Source organism: Danio rerio, chromosome 6 (assembly GCF_052040795.2).
Source record: "Danio rerio strain M-AB ecotype USA chromosome 6, GRCz13ab, whole genome shotgun sequence".
NCBI lineage: Eukaryota > Metazoa > Chordata > Actinopteri > Cypriniformes > Danionidae > Danio > Danio rerio.
Window position 1 is genome coordinate 53017235 of NC_141026.1, and position 21910 is coordinate 53039144.

General features: G+C 35.7%; 1 protein-coding gene across 12 annotated transcripts in view; it reads left to right on the forward strand.

The window, feature by feature from the left end:
- LOC147836507 (uncharacterized) overlaps positions 1–20006 on the forward strand; it is a 193972-nt gene extending 173966 nt beyond the window's left edge. For all 12 annotated transcript variants that reach the window (XR_015494190.1, XR_015494191.1, XR_015494188.1 and 9 more), the window contains one exon: positions 18945–20006. Coding sequence is in view for 4 of the 12 variants with exons in the window: in XM_087258093.1 (XP_087114219.1) it covers positions 18945–18964 (20 nt within the window). In the remaining 8 variants the exon portion in view is untranslated. The remainder of the gene's footprint in view (positions 1–18944) is intronic.
- Positions 20007–21910: the final 1904 nt, after the last annotated feature.

Sequence of the window (21910 nt, forward strand, 5' to 3'; positions counted from 1 at the left end):
TAAAAACAGGTGGAAAAAGTGAAGCGCTATGAATACTTTCTGGATGCAGTGTAAGTAACGATTTATTGGTTTTGTTTACCCCAAAATGAAAAATATGTTAATAATTACTCGTGCTGCTCCAAACATCTGAGACATTTTATATCTTTAGAAAACAAATTAAAATATTTGAAAGTCAAGGTCTCTCTCATTCTCCATATCAACAGCAAAAGTGCCAAGATATTAAAAGTCCAAATGAACCAAAAATTGTCACAGTGAAGTAAAGTGAGTATTGTAAAGTATGTTTATCCAAAAATATTGGCTCATTATTGTTATGCTGCTTTTGACCCATACAAGTTCATACACACATAGAGCAAACACCCAAAGCGGAGGGCAGCTTTAAGGAGCAATTAGAGGTTGAATGTCTTGCACAGGGGCACCTCAGCTGGGTATCATAGATTGAAGAGTGGGGTTCATTCACTACCCCATTTTCAGCTTCTACTGAATTGAATTGAGCCTGCAACCTGATGATTAGAAGTCCAACTCCCTAACTAGTAGGCTGCAGCTGCCCCCTTATGTGACTTCATAGGGTTCAACTCTAATAATGCCAAGCTTCAAGAACACAAAATGTTTAGTACATGTAGGATTACAGTTGGACAACTGAAATCAACTGGACTGTTTTTACAATGTTTTTCAATCCTTTTCTGGACTTTGCTGTCTATGGAGAATGACAGAGCTCTCATATTTCATCTAAAATATCTGTTCTGAAGATGAATAAAGGCCTCAGGGGATTGGAACAGCATGAGGGTGAGTAATTAACAACACAATTGTCCTTTTTGGGTTAGGTAATCTCTTGAACTAAATTAAATAGCTTGATATGCTGATTTTTAATCAAATAACACACGTATGTGTAAATACCTCCAGAGAAAACAGTAATATTGAGATTACACTGATATAGCAGGTTAATATACTGTCTATTTGCTAGCTTGCTAATAGACAGTATACAGTTGAGGTCAGAATTATTAGCCCCTCTTTTAATAGGAAGGAAACTTTCACAGCATGTCTGATAATATTCTTTCTTTTGTAGAAAGTCTTATTTGTTTTATTTCGGCTAGAACAAAAGCAGTTATTATTTTTTTAAACACAGTTTAAGGTCAAAATTATTATCACTAATTACCCTAACCTGCCTAGTTAACCTAATTAACCTTAAACCTTTAAATGTCACTTTAAGCTGTATAGTAGTGTCTTAAAAAATATCTAGTCAAATATTATTTTCTGTCATCATGGCAAAGATAAAATAAATCAGTTATTAGGAATGAGTTATTAAAACTATTATGTTTAGAAATGTGTTGAAAAGAATCTTCACTCCGTTAAACAGACATTGGGGAAAAATAACAGGGGGGCTAATAATTTAGGGGGCTAATGATTCTGACTTCAACTGTGTGTGTGTGTGTGTGTGTGTGTGTGTGTGTGTGTGTGTGTTTATGTATATATAACTTATTTTGCATTCAACAGAAACTCAAACAGGTAATGATAGAGAGTAAATGATGATGGCATGTTTATATGTGGGTGAACTATCCCTTTAAATTAGTTTGTAAATCTGTCCACAAATGTTTTGATCGCTGACTTGCATTATACAGTATAAATCAGCAAAGACCAGAAAATCAGGAAATGTAGCTCATCTTCAAGTGAAATCAATGACTTTTCTGTTGCGAGGCCTATTTCAAGTGAAACAATGTCTAAAATGGCTCTTTCTATAGTACTTTTGCTAGTATAAAACAGGAAGCAGTCCAAATGCATCCTCGCTTTCATCAGAACGAGTGCACTTGTAAATCCAGTACATTATTTCCACATGAATTGCCTTTCTAGAGGCTTCTGATCACTGGCAAGCAACAATAAGCTCATCTCAGGTGGTAAAAAAATCTAAATAAAGTAAGAAATTTAGCACGGATTGGATTCTGCAAATTCTTTTTTGTTTGTAAAACAAATGCTGATATCACACTATTAAAAAGGCATGATGCTTTAACACGATTTGTGTTTTAAAAATGAAATAAAGCCCAAGCGAGTGCAGCTTTATTGCAGAAAGAGGAAATTGCACTCCCTGATGCCCTCGCACTTCATTTGCAGTCATTCTCCACAAAATCAATTTTCAATTTCCTCCATGGGAAAAGCACCTTGCTGCACACGGCAACAGCTATGCTATTTGCGCTTCATTAGCCTAGCCCTACATTACTCTTTTTTTTTTTTTTTTGGTGGAGATTGTGTACTTTAAGAGCAGTTTTGAAATTCTTCACAGCTAACGTTGCATTACTTCAGTTAATGTCCACTGGGCGATGTTTTACATGCCTCTGAATTTCACTTCAGCTAATCTGTTAGCCTAGAGTCAAATACAAGTGTTTACTGCTAACTGTGCTTTGCGTCTTTAGTGGAAGTGTTTATTGAAAGCGAGCATTAGTGTCCGTGACATGAATTGTTATAATCTAATGTGTACTTGATGGAGCATGTAAATAAACTTGCTAAATAACTTAAGACATGCTTTTAGTGACTTGAAACATGAGATCAGTGCAGTTAGAGAAAGCTACACATTAGCGTTCTCATACATCTCAGTGGCTCAGTTTTGTTTCAGGGGCTCAATGGGCTTTTGTACATGTCATTTGAAGTCTGATGGGTTTCTTGCTGTTATATGAGCTCACTTTTATTCATTTATTTACAAAGAATAATGTTGTTATTATTATTAGCTTTGGCTTTTATTGGCTGCTGATGTACAGAAAGATACATTTTGTTAAAATGATAGCCAAAAATGTGAACTATATTATCATTCATTCATTCATTCATTCATTCATTCATTCATTCATTCATTCATTCATTCATTCATTCATTCATTCATTCATTCAGTCAGTCATTCAGTCATGCATTCAGTCATGCATTCATCCATTCAGTCATTCTGTGTGCTATATAACAAATATCAATAATTAGCAAGATTTCATTCATCCATTCATTCATTCATTCATTCAGTGTATTACATTATTAAAATTATTCATTCATTCATTCATTCAATTATTCATTCATTCATTCTGTGTGCTATATAACAAATATCAATAATTTGTAAGATTTTATATTCATTCATTCATTCATTCATTCATTCATTCATTCATTCATTCATTCATTGTATTAGGAGATAACAATTATCAATAATTTGCAAGATTTTATATTCATTCATTAATTTATTAATTTATTAATTCATTCATTTATTCAATCAACCAATCCCTCATTCATTCATTCATTCATTCATTCATTCATTCATTCATTCATTCATTCATTCATTCATTCAATGTATTACTTTATAAAAATAATAATCAATAATTACTTCTTTAATAAGTGTTTATATGAGTTGCAGTTGGAAGGGCATCTGCTGCGTTAAACATATGTTGGATAAGTTGGCGGTTCATTCCGCTGTGGTGACCCCAGATTAATAAAAGGACTAAGCCGAAAAGAAAATGATTGAATGAATGAATAATTACCAAGATTTCACATTAATTGATCGCCTCCCCCACTTATTCATTAATTAATTAAATCATTTATTCATTCATTCATTCATTCAGTGTATAACTATAATAATCATCAATATTTTACAAGATTTGACATTTATTCATTAATTTATTCAGTCATTCATTCATTCCCTCTGCCATTCATTCATTCATTCATTCATTCATTCATTCATTCATTCATTCATTCATTCATTCATTCATTCATTCATTCATTCAGTGTATTACTTTATAATCATCAATAAACAAAATTTCATTCATTCATTCATTATATATCATATATATGATATATCATTATATATGTTAATATGTAGTATTCATCCTTAACATTATAGTTTTCGGTGTAAACTAGCAATAATACAGTGTTCGGCAAACTATACTACATGCTATAACTAATCAAATCTTCTCCTATGACCAAACCTTGACCTCTTGCTTGATTTTGTTAACAAAAAAAAAAAGAAGAAAAGAAAATATAGAAGTCATAACTAATCTTCAATAGAAAAGGTGTTTCAAATGACATCCAGCATTTCTTTAATATTTAACACTGAATTGCAATTATGGAAAGGAGGTGAATTCCTCGGATGTCTTTGTCCTTTGACTCTGTCAAGTCTGCTGTTAGTAATTGCTCTGAAATCGTCAAGAAAAAATCTCTGGAAGACGTTGGGTTTCAGGCAGTAATTGAGAGTCTTTCTCTGAACCGGCAAGAACAAAAATGCACAGATGAGCCCTGATGGTCTATTCAAGAGGGAACATAAAATGGCTTAAAGAAAAAAAGACTATATTTTTGGAAAAGACAGTAGGCTAGAAAGTAAAATAAAATCTCTGGAAAAGACGGTATTCATGAATGAGCCGTATTTGAGTTTGTGCTGATTTTAATCAAATTAATTACGTGATATGCAGATTAATTAATCAAATCACAACTGCGTATGTAAATACTTGCTGAGAAAACAATGCAATTAATTGAGTGCGACTACATTAATTGTGTCAGATTAATTAAAAACCTATTTTAAAAACTGGCTTAAGTACTTTTGTTTTTGGTTTTATTTGATTCTTTATGCTCTTCAGTCTATCAGTTCATGCACAATATTGGGCTAAACAAAAAGATTAAAATGAATATTTTTATAAGCTATAATTTATAAGCAACCAATTACAGCACAGTAATAAATCGATATATTTTGATAAAGAGAATGAATGAAAAAGTGACAGGAATTCACAAATAAACAAACTTAATACTAGAAAGTCATTAAAACGATGAAAATTATAATAAATGAGAGGATGAGAGATTAATTGAATGAATGAGTGAATGAATGAATGAATGAATGAGTGAGTGAGGGATTAATTGAATGAAAAATAAATGAGTGTATGATTTTATTAATAAATTAGGGTGGGGTGAATGATTGAATTAAAGAGTGATTGAATAAGTGAAGGGGGAGGGCGGGATTGAGAGATTGAATTAACAATTGACGGGATGAATGAATGAATGGGTGTATAAGTGAGGAATTAATTAAATAAAAAATTAATAAATGAGATTGAATGAATTCATGAATAAATGAGGTAGTGGGGGATTGAATGAATGAATGAATGATTTAGGAATTAGTTGAGTGAATGAATGAGTGAGTAAGTGAGTGAGTGAGTGAGGGAGGGAGGGAGGGATTTAATGAATGAACAAATTAATGAGGTATTGAATGAGTGAGTGTCTAAATGAATAAGAGATTGAACAAACAGATGAGTGAGTCGGGGATTGAATGAGTGAGTGATTAAATTAATAAAGGAATAAATCAGTGAAATATTGTGTGATTGAATGAATGAGTGAGGGATTGTGTGAGTGAGTGATTAACTGAATTGATGAGTGGGTGAGTGAGTGAGGGATTAAATGATCGATTTAATGAATGAGGAGGTGAGTGAGTGATTAAATAGTGGGTGAGTGAATGAGGGATTATATGACTGAATGAGTGAGGGATTAACTGAGTAGTTGAATGAATGAGTGAGTGATTGAATGAAAGAGTAATAGATTAAATGAATGAATGAAGGATAAAGTGGGTAACTGAATGAATGAGGGAGTGAGTAAGGCATTGGGTGAGTGAGTGAGTGATTGAATGAGTGAGTCAGTGAGGGATTGAATAAATGAATAATTGAATGAGCTAGGATGGGATTGAATTAATGAATGAGTGAGTGATTGAATAAATAAATGAATTAGTAATTTATTGAATAAATGAGTGAGTGACTGAATGAATAAATGAATGAGAGGGCAGGTGAGTGAGGCATTAAATGAATAAGTGAGTGATTGAATAATGCATTAGTGACTGATTAAATGATTGAGTGAGTGATTGATTGATTGATTGAATGAACGAATGAGTGATTGAATTAATAAGGGGGTTGAGGGATTCAATGAGTAAATGGTTGATTGAATAAATGAGTGAAGGATTGAGTGAGCTAATAAGTAATTGAATTAATGAGTGATTGAATGAATGAATGTGTGATTGCATAAATGCATGGGTGATTGATTGATTGCATGATTGATAGATTGAATGAATGAATGAATGAATGAATGAATGAATGAATGAGGGGTGTGTGTGAGATTGAATAAGTAAGTGAGTAATTGAATGAATGAGGGGTGAGGGATTAATTGAGTGAGTGATTGAATGAATGAATGAGCGATTGATTGAATGAATGAGTGAGGGATTGAATGAGCAAGTGAGTGAGTGATTGAATGAGTGAGAGAATGAATGAATGAGTGAGGGGTGTGTGTGAGATTGAATAAGTGAGTGATTGAATGAATGAGGGGTAAGGGATTTAATTGAGTGAGTGATTGAACGAATGAATGAGCGATTGATTGAATGAATGAGTGAGGAATTGAATGAGCGAGTGAGTGAGTGATTGAATGAGTGAGAGAATGAATGAATGAGTAAGTGAGTGATTGGTTGAATGAATGAATGAGGGATTAAATAAGTGAGTGAGAGAGGGGGGTATTGAATAAATGAATGAGTGAATAAGTGAGGGATTGAATGAATGAATGAATGAATGAATGAATGAATGAATGAATGAATGAATGAATGAATGTGAACAAAAAATCCCATATAAAGTTGTCTGGATGAAGGAAAGCAGCTGGCAGCAGTGAGTAATAAGCACTGCATGCACTCTTTCTGCATTTACTTGAACACATTTCTGATGCTGGGATTCCAGCTTGTTTCATTATTTTGGTATAAATAAGTCAGCCTCTCAGAGCAAATCCTCTGTGCCACAGTCTCAGCCTCATTCATACACTGCTGGACCTGTTTGTTGTAGACACAGGGAGTTTGTGAGGAAGGAGAGAAAGAAGAGAACACAAGAGAAGTTGTTAATCCAGGAAAGCCTGTTGTCTTGCTTTGAGAGGAACAGAAAAAGAGAGACGCTTCCAGCTCTGTCTGTGGAGATGCAGATTCCTTCTCAAAGCCTGACCAAAATAACACTGCTGAGCTGCTGAAAGACATATTTACAGCTCAGACTGTCAAACTTTCTGCCACTGTTTGATTAGGATATGCTCATTTTGCATTTTGACTACTGAAAAAATTACTTTTTGATGTGATAAAAACTATTACACTCCCTGTCATAGATTTAAAACTGTAATATTAAATGTCAAGAATAACTAGAATTTTCTTGTAAGTACATATTTATTTCCTGTTATTAAATAAAGTGAGGGAAAATATTTGTATATTTTTAATATTTGGTTTAATAATTGTATTATTTATTGTAATATTTAAATGTGTACTAATCATTGTATTATTATTTCCTAGGGTAATTTAATCATGTTATCGTAAGTATAACTACTATTAATTTTTGTTAAATATCCATTTTATCACAAATAACTGCAAAATGTGGCTCTTGTTCCTGATCTAATAGACATAAGACTAGTGGATCATTTGGTAAAGGGGCAGAAAGTAAAATTTTCTAATGAATCATCTGTTGAACTGCATCCCAGTCATCACAAATACTGCAGAAGACCTGTTGAAACCCCTATAGACCCAAGATTCTCATAGAAATCAGTTTGGTGAAGGTAAAATCTTGGTTTGGGGATACATTCAGTATGGGGGCGTGCAAGAGATCTGCAGGGTGGATGGCAACATCAACAGCCTGAGGTATCAAGACATTTGTGCTGCCCATTACATTACACAGGAGAGGGCAAATTCTTCAGCAGGATAGCACTCCTCTCATACTTCAGCCTTCATATCAAAGTTCCTGAAAGCAAAGAAGGTGCTCCAGGACTGGCCAGCCCAGTCACCAGACATGAACATTATTGAGCATGTCTGGGGTAAGATGGAGGAGGAGGCATTGAAAATGAATCCAAAGAATCTTGATGAACTCTGTTGGGAGCCTTGCAAGAACGCTTTTTTTGCCATCCCAGATGACTTTATAAATAAGTTATTTGAGTAATTGAAGAGATGCATGGATGCAGTCCATATATATATATATATATATATATATATATATATATATATACACACACACACACACACACACACACACACACACACACACACACACACACAGTGTTTCCTCCATATTTTTAAAGCTTGTGGGCTTTTACACAAATCTACCAACTACCTATCTCGTTATTTCAATGACAAATGGAGAAATGTCGTGAGCGCATTCATGTAATATGAGCATGCTAATATATTTGCCTATGTGCCAATTTCCTCTGCTCGCGCACAAAACTTCTTGCACGCCCCTTCAAATATATGCTAATCAGGCGCATATATATGTATTTATATATATATATATATATATATATATATATATATATATATATATACATACATATATACACATTGAGGTTCAAGTACTATTTAAGCACAATTTGTTTCGCTGTATTATTTGTCAGATGGTCATCAACCACATTTTTATGTACCAAAAACACAATATGAGAATAATACTTACTTTTCAAATTAAAAAAATATTACATAATTACATATCATTAGAAAAAAATTATGCTGTTCAAGTTTTAAATGAAAAAAAAAAGTAGCCTATTGTCATTTATTAGGCCAACATAAAATGGCCAGAACATTCAACTTTCCTTGAATGTTGTGTCATGATGAAGCAACAAAATAATTTTTGCTTAGTCTTAAAGCCTTCTTCGATAGGTATTTTCACAATTATCTATGGCAGTCAAAATAGGACAAATGAGCTAGTGTATAGGACAATATATAATTTATGTATTATATTTATTATTTATTATATTTTTAGAGCATACTATCACTAAGTCATCTTATTGTAAGTATCCCTACTTGTTTTTGAAATATTCTTTTTTATCACCAATAAAGGTGTACTACAAAATTAGGCTCTTCCTCCTTATCTAATATACATTATATTCAAATTCCTCCACCTGACATCTGAAGAGCCCAGTCAATTCAGGAAAAGCAAATTGCCTTTATTAGCTTCTCAAAAGCGACTGAACGGCTCCGTGCAATAATTGAATTTGATAGTTTAGTGATTTGCTGGTAGAATTAAACCCAGGTGATGCACGCGAGCGTTTGTAAATGAAGAGGATCAGAGAAGCGCAGGCTGATCTCAGACCTGTCAGCAGAGCTGTGCCATCAGCAGCGCTCATTTATGTTTAATGGGCTCTCGCTGACACGGGTCCTGTCAGATCTGACTCCTCGGCTCAGTATTAGCTCAGCCACACTGTTTCAAAGAGAAGCGGGACCTGCAGTGTTTGATCAGGCCTGTCAGACTGTCTTTACACAGGCAGCGCTGAGCTCCAGGTCAGAGTTAGACCTCCACATGCCTGACAAAGCACAAATTCAGAAGAAGAAGAAAAATGCTTTCAGTCGAGGGCATCCCTATTATCTGTCATGGTTTTTGTTTTGTTTTTGCAGCATAGGACTGCTTACAGTATGTGCCTTCTAGCAGTTTTTTATATAATATATTTAGTAAAAAAATGCATTAAATATGCAAACAAGTGATGCAGCCTCAGCAGCTGACAAACTGCATCTATTCCATGTACAGTATGGAATCTAAATTTAGAGATTTAAAGCTATTTTTTTTTCCAGAAAATGACAATTGGTAAGATTTTTTTATTTTATTTTTACAATTGATGAATTACTGTTATTTATTTTGTATTGTTTTTACTCTGAAGTTAAATGTTGATGCAGTTAAAACAAAAAGCATTCACTGCAAAACCTGATGAGTTATCATCAAACATTTTGAGTAATAAACATTTTAACAGTAACACTTTACAATAAGGTTGATTAGTTAATGCATTTACTAACATAAACTAATCATGAACAACACTTGTACAGCATTTACTAATCATAATTGAACATTTACTAAGGCATTATTAACATCCAAACTCATGCTTGTTAACATTACATTTACATTTAGTCATTTAGCAGACGCTTTTATCCAAAGCGACTTACAAATGAGGACAAGGAAGCAACTTACACAACTATAAGAGCAACAATGAATAAGTGCTATAGGCAAGTTTCAGGTCTGTAAAGTCTAAGAAGGAAAGTATTAGTAATTTTTTTTTTTTTTTTTTTTGGGTACAGTTAGTGTGATATCCAGAGAGGCAATTGCAGATTAGGAAGTGAAGTGGAGACTAAATAGTTGAGTTTTTAGTCGTTTCATGAAAATAGCGAGTGACTCTGCTGTTCTGATGCAGTTAGGGAGTTCATTCCACCAACTGGGCAGATTGAATGCGAGAGTTCGGGAAAGTGATTTCTTCCCTCTTTGGGATGGAACCACGAGGCGACGTTCATTCACAGAACGCAAGTTTCTGGAGGGCACATAGATCTGCAGAAGTGAGAGCAGATAAGAAGGAGCAAGGCCAGAAGTCACTTTGTAGGCAAACATCAGAGCTTTGAATTTGATGCGAGCAGCAACTGGCAGCCAGTGCAAACGGAGTAGCAGCGGAGTGACGTGCTCGTTTAGGTTCATTAAAGACCACTCGTGCTGCTGCGTTCTGGAGCAGCTGAAGAGGCTTGATAGAGTTAGCCCCGCTAGTAGAGAGTTGCAGTAATCCAGTTTGGAGAGAACATTAGTTAATGCACCATGAGTTAACATGTAGTTGCAGATTCAAAATAAACACAAATGTCCCATGCTAATGAGGGAGAGATCTTCACTAAAGGGCTTTCCTCTTCTGATGACACGTACAGAGGAAGAATGTCAATCAAAGTGTTTCTGCAGGCTGTTTTTATAAAGTGTGATTATTAAAAAATATAACGTATAAATTTTTATAATTAGAAGCCAGTTATATTCACAGACTGTTACAACTAAACTCTGTTTAAACTGCTTATTAAAGTGATTTTTGCATAATAGATGCCCTTTAATATTATTAATGGACAAGTTGTTGCTTAGAACTAGATGATAGAGATGTTATTATCGATGTTTAATGTTATTTAAATCAGTTTTATAAACTGGCATGTTTCGCATTTTAGAATTATTCCACGACTTTTTCCTCACGGCATCACACAAAGCTATAATCACACACCCAACCTCGATTTGAAATCCATTAAAGAACAAAAGCAAATTGTTAAACCATTTCACTTAAGCAATGGAACATAAACCTCACAAATACTCCCTATCTATCTCAATTCCTAAGAGACGCCGTGTGCTGAATAGTTTTCATGTTTCGAAATGCATTGTGCAGCGTTTCCCAACACCTCAATAACTGTGCAATCTGGCAAATTGCATCCAAACCGATTCTCCACGGATGGCATTTCTTCTCGCAAAACCCATCCAGTCAGCGAAACCTTTAGCTACTGTCTTGATGGAATACTAATGAAGCTCAACTAGTTATCATATAAATAAGAAACACAATGGCGACAAATCATAGGTGTTTGTCTATACATCAGTGCACCGCAACAATCCAGCGTTAAAAGCATCACGTTTTGCTGCACAATCACTTCATCCTTCACTTCTTATTGCTCGGACAGCAGCATGTGCTGATGAATATTTTGTTATGAAGCGAAAAAAAGTTTTTGGTAAAAAAAATCATTGGCATGCTGCAAAAATAACTAAAAAAAAGAGTGATGGCTGTCTCATGAAAATACATAAACCCATCACGTCTGTTCTCTCAAGGATAAACTGGTCTTGTAGAGCCCGGGAGAACTGATGCTTTTCAGGCTTACCTGAGTAAATCCTGTCTGACATTCATCATTTATTATTTAAAACCTCACGGTTACAATTACAGCCTATGTAACGTGGCTGTAAAAATCTTGGTTCTTCCTCGGACATGTTGAAGTGAGGGAGATATTAACAGCCACTGATGAAAATATTTCACAGCCTCCAAACCTTCACATAGAGTACAATTAAGCATTTGAAAAATACTATAAGCTACCGCATACATTTTGATGGCTATCAAAGGTGTCTAAACCCTGAATGACCGTCTTTCCCTCATGGAAGAGAAGGTATTTTGGTACTTTTGAGTCTTCCTGCTTTAGCTTTGTGTTAGGAACAGGCTGAACTGCTCAGTTTTTTCATCAATAAACTTTCCCTCGATGAGCTGTTAAACCAAGACCTGCTGTAAGAGTTAAACTTTGATTCAAATGACTCAAAATTAATCATTCACTCTGTTTAGTAAAGCTCCTTAGAAAGTTTAAGAGATAGGTTACCCACTAATGCCAATGATTTGATAATTTCCTTAACCTTACCCTAGCTATTTTGAACACAAATTAATTTATGAGTTTAAAACACAAATTAATATATAAATATATACATATATATACAGTGGGGAAAATAAGTATTGAACGCGTCATGTATTATATACAGTTGAAGTCAGAATTATTAGCCCCCCACTGAATTTTTTTTCTTTTTTAAATATTTTCCAAATGATGTTTAACAGAGCAAATAAATTTTCACAGTATGTCTGATTATTATGAGACATGCTGTTCTAGCTGAAATAAAACAAATAAAACTTTTTCCAAAGGAAAAAAATTCTTCTGGAGAAAGTCTTATTTGTTTAATTTCGGCTAGAATTGTCACACCCACGGCTCGTTTATACTCTACCTGACTCTGCACCTGACTCTGCACCTATTCCTGGTCATCTAGGACAATATAAAAGCCTACCTTCTTCTATCAGTCGTTGGCTGCTATTGAAGTCGGATGGTTGTCCTCATCTTCACTCCTTCGTCTTCTCCTCTTCTTTCATGGATGTTCCTTATGAGTCTTCGAGTCCTTCATACTGATCAAGGGAAGTGATTAATCTTATCTGATGTTTACTAGAAGATCTGCTATCACTCTGAACTGTTTGCCTGTATACTCATCAGCGGATGATTATTACATGCTTTCTGATCCTTTTTATCAATCTAGCAGAACGCTCACACTTGTGTAGTGTTTACCAGAAGATCAGCTATCTACTAGATGAACTGTGTGTCTGTATACTCACCTGCTGAGTTTCCTACGAGCGAACTACAAGTGAGATCAATAACATCTGCTGTTGACACTTATGTTGCTGTTACAGAAGATTGCTAAAGCATTTATATCAACCCTCTGATTTCCCACTGTGATTAGTGACTGTGAAAAGACAACCATGTCTGTCTTCCTTGTCTACCAGCGTGACAAGAATATAAGTTTTTAATTTATTAAAACCATTTTAAGGTCCAAATTATTAGCCCCTTTAAGCTATATTTATCAATAGTCTATAGAACAAACCATCATTATTCAATAACTTGCTTAATTACCCTAACCTGCCTAGTTAACCTAATTACCCTAATTAAGCCTTTAAATGTCCCTTTAAACTGTATAGAAGTCTTGAAAAATATCAAGTAAAATGTTATTTACTGTCATCATGGCAAAGATAAAATAATTAATTTATTAAAACTATTATTTTTAGAAATGTGTTGAAAAAATCTTCTCTCCATTAAACAGAAATTGGGCGAAAAAATAAACAGGGGCGAATAATTCTGACTTCAACTGTATATATTTTATTCTCTCGTTTGTTTGACAGTAAAAAGTAAAATTGATGTGTGTTCATAATAGCATGACAGTAAATAAATGTTTACTATTCTTTTAATTAACTATTGGGTTAATTAAAAAATAAAAAATAAAAGTACATTAATGGTGAGGTTTGGCCATTTTAATGTATATATTATTAATTCATTAATTCATTCGTTTAGAAAATAATAATTTTATTAAGCAAGATACATTGAATCAATTAAAAGTAAAAATATTTATGTTACAAAACAAATTAGTTTAGTAATCAATCAATCAATCAATCAATCAATCAATCAATCAATCAATCAATCAATCAATCAATCAATCAATCAATCAATCAATCAACCAATCAATTTCCACTAAAATATTAGGCAGCACAACAACAGCAACAATAAAATATGTCTTGAGCTGCAAATGATTATAGTAGAATGATTTCTAAAGTATCATGTTACACTGAAGATATACTGAAAATTTAGCTCTGAATAATAACAAATTGGTCCCAATTTATTTTAAGATCCAATTTATGCTATATTAACAAACTATCAACTTTTAGCTTGATAGAGTACTCATTTGCTGCTTATTAATTTTCATAGATATATACATTAGATGTCGCCGGGCCTATTGTTGTCTATTGGACAGAATGTGTTTGTGTGTACAGAAATGTACCATTCATCCTCCCTGTTAAATTTGATCTTATCATGTCCTGAAACACAGCTCCTCTCCTGCTTTCACTTCTCACACTGACAGAGGGAGCGATTCGTTTGTGAATGAATCCACCGAACGACTCTTTCACTAACGTTAGCCGACTATAGTAGAAGTTTCTGGCAGCGCAGCATCTCGTTGTCATATTTCTTTTGCATTGTTTGCTGATTTTATTCAACAAAACTAGCATAAGCCGAGTGTTTAGTGCGAGTTGGAGCTGCTTTGCCGTATGGTGAATGCAGTGACTGTTATCATCAATAATGTTACCTGATTAGCACAAAAGTTCAGAACATACAAAAACAGAAAAAATCTTAATATTACCTAAGCTTTGTAAAATTGCTTTGTTTTCTTTGTTTGCTCGTTACTACACCCGTAGACAGCGCTAAAGTCCCGCATCTTCACGTAATAACACTTCTTGACTAGTGCGGTTGAATGACATTTGTCCTGGGAGCACTGTACCAATGTGGCGGCGCTATTGACGCATGCTCAGGGTCCTTATGCGATATCTTGTGTATATATCTATGATTAATAGTTATCAAGGTAGTTGTAGTTGAGTTTAGGTATTGGGTAGGATTAGGCATATAGAACAAGATCATACTTTATAAACAGAAATAAACCTCCAATATCTTAATAATAAGCAGGTAATAAGCCACAACAGTGGCAATTGGTACTTATATGGAAGTGTTACTAATAGATTCTTTTCACATTTACGGGTTTCTCAGTAGGGGAAGTCGTTATAGTTGAGTAAACTTAAAGCGCAAGGAATGGGAGAGCAGAAATACTTTTTTACAGTCCTATTTGCTGAAAATTTAAAAGAAAAACTCAACGATGGTGTTATCAAAAAAATGAAAATAATAAAGTGAGACTAATAACGGCAGAGAGAAAAGAGAACAACGTCAAATTTACCATCCTGTTCATAAACACTGCGTTAGAAACAGCTTGCATAAGCGGTAATTAAATTTTTTAATTTTAAACTGGATGCAAAGATGATACAGTACACACATTAGTACATATAATATCATGAAGGCATTCAATTAAAATATAGCTATTTTAAAAGATACTACTGTTTCAATCAAATACAGTAAGTGCTCGTTGAGTATTTCTTCATCATTTACAAATATTCTAGCTCTGCCAGCTCCACTTGTCTTCTGATTGTCCTCTTGTTTTCAGTCTTCCGCCCTCTGGTTCCACAGTTGATCTTCTCTGCTGCTCTGGCGGTTCCCTTTCATATTTATAACTCCCCCAATTTCACCCCTCCACACTGAAAGCAATAACACATTCAGCGGGAGAGACACCATGATTCAATTCCCTTTAATATTTTCTTATTACGGCTAGCGCAGGGGTGTCGGTGCTTAGCGAGGGGCGGCACTGGTTCCCTGACCTGGTTTGATGAAGTCACGGAGGACAGTAGGTGACGGCAACCTCGGTTACTCAATGACAGCAGTGATGAAACCCGGCCCCCCAAAAAAAAAAAAAAAATAAGCGACTGACAGATTTAAATGACATCAGAGAAAAGAGACACTGTGCTCCAGCAGGGCTGAGAGCTCCACGGACGCTAGTCATTTTTCAAGGGCGGTGATGTGTGATGAGCAGAAAAGCAGTGAGAAATTGCAGTGCTAAAAACACAGGAGGATGTACTGTAGAGTCTCCATGCTCACAAGAACAGACCCTCACCTCAGGGTCAGTGTCATACTCTATAGATGACCACTTACCAAAGAACCAAACTGCTTTTGATCAGTAGGTACTAGATAGTTTAGAAATAACATTATGAAACGGATAGTTCCAGTGATTGATTCTGATTGGCTGAGCCATGATTGAAGCTGTTGTAAAATACTCTGTAAACACACCCAAGTGACTGTTGCTTGGCAACTATTCTGCTATCACTACTGAGCCAAAGAATACATCTCTTCAGTGCTGTTTCATCAAGAGTTTATTTTTTTCAACATATTTTAATCATAATAAATAATTTCTAATAACTGCAGTAAATTCCTTTTCAGACACCCTCATTTTTTGTTGATTTATTTATTTATTTATTGTGATAAAAATGACTGATTTTGTTTCGATAATTCCCAGAAATTTGCTTCTTTATTCTGGTCTCTTGTCAAGACAAGATCTGAAACGGTAGGTATTAAGACAAAGGAAGGTTGTATAACTCTTATTTTTATCCACGATCTTACTTTTTCTTAGATTTCATTCCCTGGTGCATCTGACATCATGTCACACATACACAGCAAAACCCTCTGAGTAAAATTTACTCATTGTAGAGAAGATTTGGTCCCTCTTTAAATAAGTGCAAACAGATTGGTAAAAAATAAAGCTGCTTGTTTGTTGTGTTGCTTAATGATCCTCAGCTGAGATTTTGAGAGATTCAATGTATTACTATAATATTCTATTTGAAGCTGCTTTGACACAATCCACATTGGAAAAGCGCTATAGAAATAAAAGTGAATTGAATTGAATTATATTTTAGCAGATTTTGTGTAAGGCTGTGATGTAGTCAGATGTAGTTTTGTGTTTCTTATCTGTGTTTCTGCTTATTAACAACAGGTGTTCATCATCAGTCCTCAATCATCACTTAATTAATCCTTTTATTGTGGTATTGACTTGAGTAACTTCAACTCAATTTAGAGAGGGACCAAATACTATTTAAACTGAGTGAATTTCGCTGTGCAGGACATGTCATGCATTAGGGATTCCCCTACCGTAATACACCTAAAACAGACTAAAACTCGTTTAGGCCAGGGAAGTGTTTTCTCTCAGTAACTGTAGGGTAAGAGTTAAACGAAATAATCTATGGGTTTGACACAGCCATACTTATAAAGCGCAAATAATGTTCAACCATATAATTCAACCATGTCTAGCGGCCGTCATATGTGAACCAATCTCTATCTGTCTGTTCCATTGCTCCGTTTAACCCAACTTTCTTATGCAGTCTGAAGAGCGTCAAACACACAAAACGCCAAATTTGGGACACAGGATGTCTATATCTCATATTTGCTTCACATGACTTATGTAAAACACTCACGCTTTGTCTGTATCTGCTTACTGCACAAGCTGAAAACTCCCCCCCGCCCCCAATTTCATGTGATGTAATGATTGTGAGGGCGCACAATCGTAACTTTTTGAATGACACTCAAAAACATCATGTGCACTGCTTATGCAATGTTTATTCATTCATTCATTTTCTTGTTGGCTTAGTCCCTTTATTAATCCGGGGTCACCACAGCGGAATGAACCGCCAACTTATCCAGCAAGTTTTTTTACGCAGTGGATGCCCTTCCAGCCGCAACCCATCTCTGGGAAATGCAATGTCTATAAGTAATGTAAAACAATAAATTGCAAACTTAAGTAAATATAATTTGATTATATGGTTGTAACGAGGAGACTGACACGGAGGGATCCATTATGCAGTATTTATTAATCACAACTTCACTCAAACACACAATATGCACCTGAGTGCACACACACACACACACACACACACACATCCACAGTAGTAGTAATGGTTTCAAGAATGACGATGAAAAGACACAGCGTGAGTTACCAGGCATGAGTAGAGGGCAATGAGCGTGAATCAGAGTCCGTGTATCAGGCGTGGGTTGAGGGCAGGCAGCGAGAATCAGAGTCCGTGTATCAGGCTTGGGTCGAGGGCAGGCAGCGAGAATCAGAGTCCGTATATCAGGCGTGGGTCGTGGGCAGGCAGAAGGCGAAGCAAAGTAAGAGACAGGCTGGAGTCGTACACAAGAGATCATGCTGGATATAACGCTCAGTAATGCTGGCCAGGGCTGAACAAGACTTCGCACTGACTGAGTGTTTGAGTGCGGCCTTATAAGAGGTACGTGGGTCGTTAGCCTGATTAAGATCAGGTGTATGCGCAATCAGTGTATATGGATGATGTAATGCTAAAAGTCCGGAGATGGTGGCCTCTGCTGGGCAGCGAGTGGGATGACCGGGACCGAGTCGGTGACAATGGTTTAGAATTTGATGTTTTATGAGATTATTTACATACATTTTGCAGCATCCCCAAATTTTTTTGACTTTTTGTTGATTTTGCGTTGAATTCAGCGATCGCAGATTCACGAAAAACTAGGTGTCTGCCTTTGCCTTTGAACTAATGACAGGACATAATATTTTACTAGTTATTGAATAAGACAGTAGTATTCAGTTTAAAGTGCCATTTAAAGCCTTAACGTGGAAGTGAAGCAGTCAAGTTTTCATTATTTTGTTAATTTATTTCCATTTAATGAAAATATAATAAACAGACATGGTTAATGTAACCATTTTAATGAAAATGGCATGTTTTACTATAACTTTTAGAGCTAGGGCGCCATCATCTTGGAATATTGCTGTGTCCGACGTCACAGGGTTGGTTCCGTTTCCTCAGCTGAGCATATACAGTTGAAGTAATGGACTGAAAATAAAACTGAACTTAAGTCTGACTTGTTGAGCTATGCATCAATTGATTTGCAACTAAATTTATAATTTAAACCACACTGAACTGAACTAAACTGAACTTCAAGTCTGAAAACTGGACTGAAGCAGTTTCAATTTACTAGAACTTTTATGTTAAGCTGCTTTGACACAATCTACATTGTAAAAACTTAGGATAAAATTATATATTATTATTAAAACTGCTTTAAATCCAGCAAAACCAAAAGATAAAAGACATTTTGTGCCACATACAACAGATTGCATATTGCGAAAATTCCCTTGCTCTGTTAAACACTTGGGAAATATTTAATAATAATAATAATATTATTAAGTATAATAATAATAAATATAATAATAATTATAATGTTTTTTTTTCTTTAGGTCTCCACAAATCTTATTGAAGAGATATCATTGGACCCTCTTGAAGACCTTTAGCGGGACTCCACCACACAATTCCACCTCATCCCTTTGCAAACGTCAGGCCTTCAACACAAACATTTCATCCCTGGCTTTTTTGTGGCACCGCAAAACAGGTCACACGTGTTTACACAATTACACAACACGTCCATCTTGAAGAGGGTATTACTCTGGGAAATGGGCGAAATTGTTCCCTAATCATAAAAGATGCATCACGACTGACCTTCGCCGTCAGCATGCGCGACTTAAAATTAATCACAAAAGCTTGTGTAGAAAGAAAATTGCTATCTTGTGGCACATGCAATTATCATGTTGCATAAGCATTATCGCAGTGACCTTACACAACGCGGCAAAACGCAGCTCTTCTGGGCTTTTATTGAAGGTGTGAAAAGCTCGCTCACCGTGTAATTGTGTGTATGCTTACACAACGTGGCCCGCACACACTGGAACAGAGAGAGTGCATCAGGAAAGCACGAACCTGTGGCAATTTTGTAAAATGACATTGCGCTTTTGGCCGTCTAACCCCCCTGTGATTGGGCCTGTTGCAAGAACAGCAAATAATGACAGAAATGAGAGTATTACAGAGAATCTGGGCCGATCAGGGGAAGGGCGAAGGATTGGAGTTTGGCTTTGAATGGTCTGGATGTGTGATTGTCCGTCAGATCTGCTCCAGATGTCTCTTTTTTGTTGTAATGTGTGTCGTGAGGGTTCAAGCCGAGATGCTGTTTGCCCAGATGCTTCAATAATATCATCATCATCATCATCATCATGGTTTGTGTTCTCCAATGAGCTGGATATAAGATCATCAGCACTGCCACAGCGATTGTCTTTGTTTAGAGCCGGTTTATTTATTTTTATTGTCCAGTTTATTACTATTGTCATCCAGTTTTATTCAGAAAAGCTAAAGCTAAGTGTCTCATTCTCACCCAGGGCTGCGTTTACTGGATTCGCCCAATTATCAAACCAGTAATAATGTGAAACTTAATTGCAAACTTAATTGTAAATTATTACAATAAAAAACTTTTTTTTCCAGTTTTTCTTTGTTTTCTAGTTTTTTTTTGTTGCAATTTGTAAATTTTTTACATTTTAATAGTTTTTAGTCTATCGTTATTATTGTTACTGTGTGGTTAAATTCAATGCGCATTTGGTGAACACATACACACAAACACACACACCAGACATTTTGTTAGAAATACTCATATGCTTTACATCAGGGGTGTCCATACTCTGTCCTGGAGGGCTTGTGTCCTGGAGAGTTTAGCTCCAACCCTTATCAAACACACCTGAACCAGCTGATCAAGCTCTTACTAGATATAATAGAAAGTTCCTGGAAGGTGTGTTGAGGCAAGTTGGAGCTAAACTCAGCAGGACACCGGCCCTCCAGGACTGAGTTTGGACACTCCAGCTTTACATGTATGTTTCTCTGTTTATATAACTACTGTCTTCCTTTATGCAACAGTTCTGTCTGGTTCTTGAATCTGATTGGCTGATAGCTGTGAGATATTCTGCAAAAACAGCACTCGTCTAGCCTTTTTATGCTTCACCCTTGTGTAAAGTTTGACTAATATTGCTGCTGTTGGAGAGGCTTTTTTAGGCATGAATGTAGTGGTTTAGATTGCCCCTTTGCAGTTAATTTCTAATGATAGTGCCTATTTTAAGTATAATTTTGAAGAGACAGCGCATCGGCAGCCATTAACTTGTGATGAGCTGGTTGACGTTGTCCATTCACAGTATGGCAAATAAGACGGCATAATAGAAAAGAAAAAACGCGTCAGTTCTAACTACAGTTGATCAAATCATTATAAAACTGGTAAATGACCTTCTAAGCGATCTCTCTCTCTCTCTCTTTTTTTTATGTTGCAGTGCTGTATTTATACCATAGTAATTGTAGTGTGTTGAGTGTGAGATGGGAGTTACTTTTTGGTTGGCCATCTGTTTTTTTCAGAGTTTATTGTTTTCATTACTGCAGACTAGTTTAGTAAAAACGAAAAGAAGAAATGCCTGCATGTGTTTAGCATTTTTCCTTATCGCAAACACAACAGTAATCTGGTGGTGGTTGTGCTGCTTTGCTTTTTTGTGATTTCCTGATTGCAACAGAAAAATTTTGGGAAATCTCTGTAGACTGATGGCATTTCATGCCGTTCAGCCCTATAATCTTAAAATGTGATTAAAATCACCTGTTTTGTCATCACTAAAGTGACATTGGTGAAATAGTAATGGTTTCTGCTGTTCTGTCGTCAGCTGCAGATGTGAATGAATGGTGCAAGAAAGTAATTCCTCATACACAAGGGTTTTTAGACTCTTATGTTTGATTTTCTTTTTAATATACACGGTTATGCCGTCAAACTATTGTATAAACACAATATCACACTCGTAGCAGTGCGATGTGGCTCTATATTGTCACTGGTGGGACACAAAGACCAACAAATGCCTCCCACCAGTGCCAATATACAGCCAAATTGCATTGCTACTCATGTGATATAGCTCATTTACAGCACCTCATTTTTGCATTGATATTTAAAATCTCTTGTTTAAATACACTATGAACAGCAGCTATGCTAATTATTTTCTTTATTCTCTATTTCTACCTGGAGATATTCATCCCGAGGCCCTTAAAGATTGTGCAGCCTATTGATGTGATCCAAGACCTGTGAAGAGATGATTCCAAGGTGTCTATAATCCTGGACCAGGCTGTATCCTGAGCAGATGCTGTGGTGGTCATGGAGGAGTGGAGAGTGTAACACTGATTCCTGAAAGACCCCAGTGTCAGACGAGTCTTTGCATTGATCTCATAGGCCAGCCTGAACAACCACCGGTGACCTACTACACCTGCAGCTTCTCCACGATGGACGCCCAGCGTTCTCCAGCCTCTGACGTCTAGACTGCAGCTCTGCACAAAATGTTTGGGCAAAGGAGAAATGGTCGTGCCC